Genomic DNA, 12296 nt, shown 5'->3' on the forward strand with positions numbered 1-12296 from the left:
TACAACACCGAATCCACTTGAATTAAAATACACGTGCAACGTTTTTGTACTATTAATTAGAAACCGAACACTGACAAAATACGCACATGGAAAAGCTGTGGAAGTGAGGAAGGCACAACATGAACTTGAAACTACACCACAAGAAGTCACACTACGCACACGACAGTGTAGCAAAATGAAAGCAAACACACGAGAAAAGATGTCACGGTTCCACATCATTGACAGACCCCCATCAAAACTAGTGCCACGGCAAAAAGACACGAGAGAGAGAGATGACAAATATTAAAATATGCACAATGTGACAGAAAATTTTTAGCAAGAAATTTTCCCAATGCAAACCATTTTTCTTGCATACAATTGCAATTCCCCACAAGCCAAAGTGGGAAATCAACGCGTCACACAAAAGAAACGATGCATTTTCCAGACACAAACAATTCACAATAAAGTGCCAGAAAGGCAAAAATATATTTCTGCTGTCTCCAGAGAGCCGCAAATGTTAAAATGCCAGATATTCAACAAATAAGCCAATTTACAATGATGTCAACGTGAAGAAATTCCTTCATTCAGTTCAACAACTTCTCGATCGCTCCCTCTCTGTCACTCTTCAGATAGTTTAAATTAAATTTAAATGCACGTCAACAGGTTTCAAGTGAATTTACACTCTCACAAGCTGCAATGAGCAATTTGCAGTCCCTCTGAGACAACAAACAGACGCACACTTTTCAAGTCAAGTCTACAGAAAGAACTTCTCTTCGCAGAGAGAATGCATATTACAGATAAGAAAGTTGCTAAACTTTTCATTGTCTCGCGAGGAAACAATTTCTTTCACGACTTACACAATTTTCAGGAATTGAAATTGATAATTTCAGTACATAGATAAATATAACTACTATTCATCACATGACTTTTGTGTACAGAATACTAATTTCAAATGATATCTTTCGAGTACAAATTTAAAGACAAGCCTGATATCATGTAAACTTGCTATTTTTAACAAGTTTGTATGTAAAAAAAAACAGTGAAATTTTTATCTCTTAAAATGCTTAAATACAGGAAATTGTCATTGATAATTTCCATCATTTTTCCAGTAATTTTATGTGATTCTACGACACTTGCGACAAACTTCTGTTTCCTACACACCAAGCCAAGAACCTCCATTCAAACCATTTTCCACACACAAATCTACTTAAGCTCTACTCTTTATCTGATTAAGATTTTAGAAATTCAATTTAAAAAGCCCCGAGAAACTTTTTTAATCTATTCACATTACATCAAATGAATAATTTACAAAGGACATTATCCTTAACATATTCCATATGACCCAGTTTAGCCCATGGCACATTAATCTCTAACAAGACCACGTCGAGAGACGCAAAACTTGTTGAGGGCTTCCTTACATAAGAGTTATTCAGCGAAAACTCATTACCAGGGTTTCCCTTTATTACAAATCTCATAAGATTTTAATTGGAATTCATTTCAGATGGGAAAACATCTTCGCAGAGAAACTGATGAGAATTGAAAGAAATATGCGTTGCTCTTTGCCTTTTTTCGGCTATAGGGAAAACTGGGGCACATTTTGGCAGAATATCTCTTTGTGATTTTGGCTAAATCGCAGAAAAGAATTCTCGAGACATTTGAATCTTTCTTTCTTGTTTGAAAATCAAACACTCTTCCCAGAAAATAAATTTCAAACATTTTATCACACTTTGTCCGAAATTGCCAAAATTTGGCATAGATTCACAAAGAATTTTATTGTCAGCCACGAATTCAAATTGAAATATGAAATAGGGCTAAAAATAGCAAGAAAATATTATTTCAAAAGCAATATTTATTCGAAATGTTTTGAAAAACTGAAAGTTACATTAGCATAACTAAATGGAAAAGCTCCATAATTGGTAAGATAATCAAGTTTTTCGGTTTGATTTCAACCATAAATTTGTGAGCAAAATTACAGCGATGGATTCAAAGTTGGTGTTCAAATCTGCCCCACTCTTCCCTTCAAATGGCAGTCATTTGTAAAGAAAAGACCCACACACAACACGAGAGGTTTGACATAATTTCTTATCGTGAATTTATGACATTCTAGACTCTTTTTGCATGCTTTCACCGGGAGAACAAAAGTTTTGCCGTGGCAAATGAAGAAAGTACACTCGTGGAGTTACACGCACAGAGGATGATAATAAATCTCTTTGATTGTATCACTTTTCTGGGATGAAAGTCGATGGCTTGCGGGTGGGTGGATAATAAAATAAACGAGAGGGTGGGTGGTGGTAAAGTCGTGTGACTGATGTGTACCTGTTTGTCATCTGAATCATATTCATCATCATATGTTCCGGTGGCATAAGTGGCGGCTGATACCATGTGTGCTGCTGCGACATTGGCTGCGTCGCTGGCTTCGGGGCCGATTGCTGATACTGCAGATGGTGTGCCCTGGACGGGCCCGCGTCCGCCGCATGTCCCGCGAAGCCGGCAGCCTCTTGCTGCGGATACGCGCGATAGTAGTCGCCGTAGGCATACGACGTCGAGGGATAGGTGGGTTGGCCATAGCCGCCGGCGGACTGCTCGAGCGCATACTGATTGTACTCCTCGTAGCGCTGATAGTAGGGATGATTCTGCGGCTGCTGGTAGTGATAGGACGATGATGATGGCTCCAGGTGGGCGGCAAAGTCCATATTGGCTTGCGTCGGGTAGTTTGTGTGCTGCTGCTGTTGACTTTCCATCTGATGAACATATCCACAGGCGAACGGCTTACTCAGTGGTCCCTCCACGTTCATTTTATCTGCCTCTGATCCTTCCTCGCCAGTAGTCAAAGCCCATTCTTCGTGTCCCTCCAGTTCGACATATGACTAATTGCAGTCCGCACAGTTTTTTTCGTCTCTTTCTCCCTTTCTTCTCTTGTCTATCTTCTATTATCACCACCCAAGAAATTTATTCACATTTTCGCATCGTCAATTTTCAACTTCTCTCTTTTTTCACTGTCTCTCGTAAGTGTGGACAGAAGGAAATATCCTTGGGATGAATACGAAATGAGATGTCACCTTTTGTGATTCCTATCAAGACACTTTTTTTGCCGTGAGACAAAGTGAAAAAATGATTCACTTGACACGAACTTTAACAAGTTCACAACAATTTCCTCTCACTTCTTGTTTACGTGACCATTTAACGTATTGATTTTTATTGATTTTTATCCACCTCTTCGCCTGTACTTCTTACCATCTCCCCCCATATATTCTTCCACAAACACAACTTATTTTTATCGCAACACTGCCGAGATGACACACAAAAATATCAGGTAACATAAAAATCCCAACAATACATATATATTTGTGAAAACTCGTTTATTTTTCCTCTCCTAAGAAGATCTTCTTGGCTGACTGGACAGAAGAATTATATATGAAAAAAAACAGTCCAAACAAGTTGTCATGCAATAAAATTCAGCCACGAATTTCTGTGCATTTTAGCTCAACTGTGCTAAATGATGGACTCTGTTTTCCACGTCAATAATCCATATATATTATGAAAGTCTTTCAGAGTCCAACGTCTTCATATAAACTTCCAAAATAAAACATGATAAAAAGTCTCACTGTTTTAATTACACTCGTCAGCCAAGTGCTTATCTTTCACTATTATGTTCCTCTTTCTAGTGAGTGTAAAAAGAAATCACTCCACAATAAATTAAGAAGCGCGCTTGAATATGTATTTTTTTATTATTTATCCAACACACCCTAATTTTTCAACTATACGCATTGAAGCCTTTTAGTTTGAACACAACAGAGTGCAAGAAGTTATTTTTCTCTCCATTAATTATATCTCCCAACCACACTATTTGCATTACAAATCATCACCAACGCAACACTGTCTCTAGAGCTTGATAAAAGAACACTTCAAATACACTATATCTGTCTATCTGCACCATTCAATGCATCTAATGATGAATTCAGTACAAATTACATGTGCACTTCATCCTCAATTGAAGTCTCTGACTTCCCTAATGAGCATCTCCACTCGAAGCATCGCCTGGAGCTTTTCCTCCAACACACATATTCACAATAGCAAACTTTTCGGTTGTCTGTATTGTTAATCGCTCTTTCTGCACTGTTGGAGTGTCACAAAAATTATTTGTTGGCCTGGTCAGTGCCATTTGAATGGTGGTACAAGTGGTTTAAGGGAGATCACACGCAAATCACTGTTCATTCCTCACAAAACTGTCTCTCTCTTTTTTCCCTCTTTCTCTGCGTGCAGAAAAAGTGTCCAGCAGAAATTTTCCACCACAATTCGGTGTTTCTAGAACAGTGTCAAATATAACACCCTCTCAACAGTATAAAGCAAATAATTCATCGTCAAATGACAGTGTGTTCAAGTCTGAAAATTTTGCTGGGGTAACACAATCCAGCAACGATATTAAATCAACAAATAACCTTTGTCGAATAATTTTCACATTATATACCTAACAAAAGCGCACATATTTCACCCAGAGATTATATGTATATATAAAAATATTTCTCTTTTTTATGCCATCTTTTCTCTCGCAACTCTCAAAAAAAAACTATATACGAACTGGTATTCACATTAAATTTTTTTTTTTTATTATTATAACTCTTTATTAATTTATCTCACTCCCGCCACACATTTTTCTTATAAATTTCATGTCTTCACACTATAAATTTTTCTCATTTTTCCACCATCTCTTTCTCTCTAGCTATTGAGCGACAAATCCCAAGAGAAACAGAAAACACTTTAGCAGAGTAGCCAGAGTTCCACACACCGATCGGAAAAGTGTCTTAATAACTCTATCACACACGTCTTTTCGTGTCCTTCCTGTTTGGTAAAGCACCACTTTTCCGGTCACCGAGAAACACACTCCGCGCGCTCAGAGAGCTTTAGTGCTCTGAAACCCAGTATGACTATAAGGTCCACTTGTACGGATAGCCAAACGTCGACTGACGATACTCTCCACTATGTAACTTTATTGTGGCGCGGTCTCTCAATACATTCGTGTTTATTTCCGTGCGCGAATCACACAAAATTTTCAGTTCTCTCTCTGGCGCGCTCACTTCTCCGTCACACACAACATTGTATCAACTCCAAGCTTTTCTTCCTACAGGTTTTTCAAGAAGTCTCGCAACGCATAAATTCTCTCATTTTGTATTATTTTGAGCATTAAAAATGCCTCACCAAAAAGAGAGAAAGACAGAGAGAGAGAGAGAGAGAGAGCGGCAAGAGAAAATTGGGACTTTTACTCAATAATCAAGCACAACACCAGAAGCACTCTTTTGCAAAGACGAGAAAAACGAGGTGAGACTCCTTCGGAGAGCACTGAACATCCCATGAGAACAGAGAATGAGAGAGAGCGAGAGACAGCGAGAGAGTCTCACATAATATAAATTTCAATGAAAATATTGCGCCAACTGTTGGTTCAGGTGTATTTATTAATAAAAGGAGACACACAGCAAAAAGAGAGCAGCACGCCAACAAGAGCCAAAAACTCTCACACAACGTCGAACAGCCATTCGAACGGTTGATGATAAAAACAAAGAATCTGGTAGAACAGGTAGTCCAGGGAAAAGAACCTACTAATAAGTATTTAATGGAAGACGATTTGCTTCTTGTCTTTTCCACGTCTCGTGGACTTCATGAATTCGACAAATTCAAACAAAAAACCACCAACGAGGATGAAAATCACTTGCTGTAATCCCAGCAAATAAAAATTCTCTTCACACATGTGCACAAAAATAACGTACTTTACCAATAAATTACATCCAACAGTCCATCAATTACTTAATAAATTCCCTTCCCTTTTTTCACTGCGTACTCATTCGCATTCGATGAAAAAGACATGGCAATGCAAAAAAAGCATTCCCGACAACTTTCTTATAGCGTGCACGGGAGAAAATAGCTGAAAGATATGCTGAAAAATGTTCATGTCATAAGATAGAACATTCCTCAATCTCTGCGCCAGAGGCATAAAAAAACCATAAATTTATATACAGAATTTATTCAGTTATCTGCTGAAATCTCTCGAAATTAATATTTGAGCGAAACCCAACTGTAATTATCCTCCAAACCGCAATATCAAGTTAAAGCGTCACTTTCTGAACTTGTAAGCTTCTGAGAACCACCACAATAGCGCCACTAACCACTGTCATAATATTAGAAGTCTTCTAGAAATTCCTAATATTGCTTTTTGCATGCTTAGGTACATATTTTATGAACTTGTGAGCTTCTCAAAATAACCACCATGGCGCCACTTACGGTTGCTATCTTGGAATCTTTTCTGACCAATTGTGTTTTTTTTTGTATTCCAATCAAAGAAATGCGTTGTAATTCACACACTTTTGGTAAAAACATTCATCAAATTCGCACTTTTTATCATGCAATAAAATCGCGCTCAAAAGAAGCCTGAGAACATTGAAATATTAATCTTAATTTGAAATTCCCTCCTGAATTTTCACATTTGTACCATTTTCTCATTTCCCACAGAAATTTTCAATTTTCCCACTCTTTTCTTCCACCGGCATTGCATGAGAAAATCAGAATTTATCAGAATAAATGACAAAATAATTGACGCATTAATCGCTATTAAGCTTGCCTAAACCTTTGTATTAAAGACTTCAAATCCACCTTGTCAAAAAAAAATATCAGCATATCTTCTTACTCGTCTTTCATTCACCCTTCCAGCTAAATGCTTAAATATCAGATTACCATTTATTTTCTCCCGAAAAATCATCGAAAGAACTTCCGTAGAGCAGCGTCACAACGCAATATTTGACCTAATTTTCCCTTGGAAACAAATCCCCCAAATAAATGACAAAAAGAACTTTTCAAGCATATGAAGTGCTCTTATCACCTTCACCATGTTAAGAGAATGCTTATATCATGCCGAATCCCCCCCAGAAAGATTAGCTATACTCTCTCCTTGATGAGAAATACAGAGAAATGTCCATGCTTTTCTCCCGGTGCGAGATTCGAATCCTTGGGAGATGATACGCAGATTTTGCGCAATGTTTTTCAAACCTACGCACTCTTCTCGCATCTTCTGTCATCTCCTTCGCACGCACACCAAAACAGCCATGGACTGGCTGAAATCCCTCCCAAAGATATTCTATTGAGCTTCGGCAATTCAAATAAATTTTATTTTTCACAACGCACAGACACGAGAGAATAGGCATTGAAAGGGAAATTGTGTCACAGATTTCCTCCACATAAAACTTATAATATCCCCCGAGTTGGAGATTATTAAACAATTTCTCCTTAAATTCAATTTGCAAAGGTCATTGTTAGACATCTGCAATTATTATTATCATTCCTCGCAGAGAAATTTCTAATAATGACCTTTTACAGTACAACTCAGCGTCTCGCACACTCTATTCATCGATTTCCTACCATTACATTGTCTTCCAATCGCCCGCCAAATTAAATCTCTTTTCAAACAACTAATGGCAAAATAATACTTAAGTGGTCTTTTTCTGCTACACCTCATTCCAATGCCTTATTTGCATGTTTTTACATCATTCCTGTTCAATCACAAAAAATTGCTGCCCATAGAGAAAAAACCCCACAGAAGCACGCATTGGTGGAAAAAAAAGCTTCCACAGCAAGTGCTTGAATGTGGGAAAAAATCACATCATACTTATTAAGTGGCATATTTCACACAGAACTACGCAGTGAATCAAGTGATAATCTTGCAAGATAGACCTCTCTTATCGCTATAAATACACTTTTTTTTTGCTCGCCTGCCCTCGAAAGAGGACTCCAACACACACACACACACACATACACACTCGGTGAAAATTGCATTGTCACATTCAACACTTGAGCAACATTATTAAGCTGCAAAGCAAACACACTTTAAAACTTTTGCCTCATTCACTATGTGCAGCGAGAAATCCATTTAATTCCCCCCGCTTTGCGCCTCACGCCCACCCACTTTTGCCGAGAGATCTTCCTCATGTTTAGCCAGAGATTGTATTTCTTTCACACACTGCTGCCTTAGTGCTGCATTCGTTCTGAGAAGGAGAAACTTTGTAGACAGGAAACGCCACAGAGATAAATGTGTAATTTTTGTTCTTTTCACTTTTTGCAACATAAATTTCCATCAAAATCTAAATTAGGAGACTAATTAAGGTGCCGGTTCACTGCTTTGTGAACTCTCTCTGCACATAATTCTGAATCACAAATTAGCGAGGTAAAGAGCTTGAAATCAAGATAAAGGCTGCTGATATTCTAGTCAATGCATCTCTACAGAAATTGTGGGCGTGGCATTGAAAGGGGCGGAGCTTGAAAGCGATCTTTCAGTCCAGTATTCTAAAGGGCTTTTCGGGTAAAAACAATTCTCTGTGTAGCTTTAAATTTACACGATTTTCTTCATAATCAACTCAGACATCTGCAAGACACACAATCACAGGATTTGATGATGTAAAAACTTACCCGATTTTCGTGTTGTCTCCACTCTTCTTCCCATACTCAATGTCCGTCTGAATGACCGTCCGGAAGGCATACTTCTCCGAGCAGGACTCACTCGACTGCGATTCTGAGCTCTCAAAGTCACTCTTTAAATTGCTCTCCACTTTCAACTTTGCAACATCACCATTGCCATTGTCATCGTCCTCCAACTTCGATCCTCCGCCTCCTTTCTTCTTGCTCTTCACCGCCGCAGACTCCCAAACCTTTTCCCTCCTGCCGTACATCTTCGCCGGCGCGTACACGTTGTCTGTCACCCGAAAAAGAGACATTTAGAAATTAATTAAAAAATCACTAGCTGTGTTCATGCGTTACGCAGAATTCCTACAGAATACCTAAAAAAAAGTTAATTATATGACTCTTTCTGGGGCGATAAGGTCAAGGTTTGAGCTCACGTTAAAACAGAGGATGAACAATAATAATAACACGGGGGACTTTATTAGTTTTTTTTTGCGGTGGGGACGAGAAAAATTTTTTTTCATTTCAATAACAAATCTCATACTGAATTTTAAGCATTTCCATGCTAATAAAGCGCCAAAAATCACCTCATCTGACAACCCGGTGTTATTTTTTATTCAACTCAATTTAAGTCTCTCTGGAATATATTGGTGAGCGTAATTGCACGATGAAAAATAGACCCTTTTCCCACTCATTCACCAGGCCGTCGCCCATTAAATATTCAATCAGGAAAAAGTCTTCTCTGTCTCGAGGTTTGTTTGAATAGAAAACACAACGGAATTTTCCATATGAAATTAGAACCAGAATTTCTGTTCAAGTGAATTTCAAATTCACTCACGCTTTTCCCAGAAGAGGACACACAAACTCACGCACAGAATCTCGCTCCACTGCGTAATTGAAAGGAAATTTCATCATTTTTTTTTATTCTTGTTCTTCTATAACAGTTTGCCAGTGTGATTGGTGACACTTTCTGCACTCGTTCTAATCAATTCCACATAAAATGCTAAATTAAAAATGCACTGCTTATCACTTCCCCCCTTCCTTTGGGCACACAAAGTATCACTCTCTCTCTTATCTTTCAGTGCCCCTATAGCTCTAACATCAACAATGTTGAGAAGAAAGACTTTAAACATTGTGAAAATTATCATCTCAAGTGAATCTAAGCCATAAACTAACACAAAACATCATGATAAATTGAATCCTATTGAGAACAGCTCGATGGCAATCTTTGTCACTCTCTTATTTATTTTTCCATCAATACGTGACCTTATTTGTATATGAGGGTAAAGAGAGAATATAGCTGATAGTGTGGAATTTGATTTTTATACTCCACATTTTAACACGAGCAAAACTCTGATGACTTTAATTAGAAAAATTCTCTAATATACAACATTAAAACAACACGCAACGCGAGCATCTGCAATAATCATTGCGAGTGTGATTGCAATTGAACTATAGAAAGACAGAAAAGAAAAGAAAAACACTTGACACACCAATATTATCACATTCGATCACATAAAGCGCGATTCGCACAGTTGAATAGCTTTTTGTGCAAAAATTATCATCTTCTTCTCTCTCTGGCTATAGAGAAAAATCTCATAAGACACTCTTTTCGGATTCACTTAAAGCCAATCTCATCATTGTCTCAAGCATAAACTTTATCCTCATGTAATAAAATACAGTGAGAGAAAAAATCTACATAATAGTCTTTTCAAGGCTATTTTATGGAGCTTTTATTCATATTTAGCTTCAAAATATTGTTTCGCATCGCATTTTTCCTCCTTCACACCGAAACACACTCACACAGAGCTTCCACACTCACACCGGCTCTGAGATGTGGATCTGCCGAGAAAATTCCACTAAAGATGTATATCCAGAGCACAAACATTTAATATGCCTTGGAGAATATATCACACAGATCGCGCGGCGTCTTGAGACTTCAGATGAGATCCTTAGGCATTAAAGTATTTTGCATAAAAACACTGTTGTGGTTTTCCATGCGCATTAAGTAATAATTCAATTTAAGTGATGTGTTTTTTTTCTCTCTTTCAACTTCTCACCTCTCAATCGCGAAGGTGAAATTATGATAAAATCATGAACATTGTGTCAAAGTGACTGGCAAAGACCTTAAGGAGAGATTCACAAAGCAGATAAAGCTCCATTTGAACTGTATTTTGCAGGTGAAAAAAATATCCAGAGTAAGGCTAAAGTTTTAGAGAATTGCATCAAATTCAATAAATCAGAAGACGCGAAATCCAACACAACAAGCATAAAAGCTCACCTGCAAATAAACAACACTCTCTCACACACACTGTCCGAACAGCAAACACACCGTGAAAATTTTGTAGAGATAAATAAGTGAGATAAGAGCCAATAATCTCACTCGGTTCAGTTGCAAAAATTTGCCATGAAATTTTCCACGAACCAATTAAGTGTTGGATGGCAAAACAAGACGATTTCATCCTACGAAAAGCGTTGAACTGCAAGTCTCCTGAGAAACTTAATGATGAGAATTTTTGCTCTATTTCCAGCATTGTAAGCATTCATCCCCGAAAAAAAAGAAGAAGTCATCATCATCGTGTGACCCTTCTCTTGTCCTCAAACATCCCGACATTTGACATTTTCTCAGAAGTCGTCCATCATATATATTTTTGCCACGGAGGATAAAGGCCAGGGAGTCTATTTTTACTCTTGTATCAACACCGTTTGTACACCAAAAAACAAGTGAATTCAATCGAAATTAGACTCATATCCTCGCACAAACACACAGAGCGCAATAATATCGAAAATAACGACAACTGCTGCGAGGTACGAGTCTAACTATTCAGTGGCATGAAACTGAGATAATGAGGAGCCTGATTAGGGGATGTTTATTCGCCCTTGACGACGCATACTTCATGGGTGGTAGCGCGTGGTTCCCCAGTCATGATTTTTATTCATCCCCAGCATACAACGAGTCCCTTTGCGCGCCTCACCAACTCCGCACACTTCGCCGTGCGACAACAAAATAAACATTTGAACTTTTTGCAAATACTCCCGTGTGTTTTGCTGCTATTTCGTGGAGAATTTTTTTTCTCCAGAGATTCCACACGATAAGAAACGACATACAACCTCGAAAATGACACAGCAATTGTATGTTTTTAAACTAAATTGTAGTGCAACAAAAGTTACATAGTCACAAGCCATATCAAAAGCATTTCTGCTGCCTTAGAGAAGCTTTTTTCATAGATATAATAAGTCCCATCCTTAGGTATTTCCACTTTAAACAGGGAAATCCTATTCTATTCATTTAGTTTTGCATGTTTAGCATACCTTGTAAGTACTAAATTGCATGTTTACATTAATGTTTTAGCCTGACAAGTTCCCATAACCCGGATTTATCATTTCACTCTCACAAGTCACTGTGACTCTGAAGCTTTTGAGTCCAGAAAATTTCAACTTCCCTCCCCGTCAAAGCCCGCGACTGTGTGACATTCCACGCGACCGAACGCGCACTTGTGAGCAAATGACCCAAGTGCTTCCGCCTAATTTATTAAGGCAACACACTTTAGCTTCTGAAAGATAAAAGAACTGTAAAAACATCTTTTTCTGCTGAATTTCAAAATGTCACCTTAATGATAAAATACATAAATTCCCTCGACCATTTACATATTCTTGACAAAAGCATGACAGTCCCATTTATTCTAATTGCTAATGAAAACACATCGAGAGCAAGAGAGAGAGAGAGAGTGAGAGAGTGCCATTGTTAATGCTCAAGAGCAATCATTAAAGGCAATTGAAGAGCATTCCTCAGTGAAATAATATATTAATTACAATCCCTGGGCGGACAAGATGCCATATCGCTAATTGCAACTATGCGACAAGTTGGAGAAAAAAAG

General features: G+C 38.0%; 1 protein-coding gene across 6 annotated transcripts in view; it reads right to left on the minus strand.

Moving 5' to 3' along the window:
* LOC132260547 (basic helix-loop-helix ARNT-like protein 1) overlaps positions 1-12296 on the minus strand; it is a 39599-nt gene that overhangs the window by 22238 nt on the left and 5065 nt on the right. For 3 of the 6 annotated variants that reach the window (XM_059758748.1, XM_059758745.1, XM_059758747.1), the window contains exon 2: positions 8428-8710. In XM_059758748.1, the coding sequence (XP_059614731.1) occupies positions 8428-8687 (260 nt within the window). In that variant the 5' untranslated portion in view covers positions 8688-8710. Of the gene's footprint in view, positions 1-2295; positions 4957-8427; positions 8711-9256; positions 9278-12296 lie in introns of those variants that run through there. The other 3 variants (XM_059758744.1, XM_059758742.1, XM_059758746.1) reach the window with 2 other exon arrangements.

This window comes from Phlebotomus argentipes, unplaced genomic scaffold (assembly GCF_947086385.1).
Source record: "Phlebotomus argentipes unplaced genomic scaffold, Phlebotomus argentipes genome assembly scaffold_18, whole genome shotgun sequence".
Lineage (NCBI taxonomy): Eukaryota > Metazoa > Arthropoda > Insecta > Diptera > Psychodidae > Phlebotomus > Phlebotomus argentipes.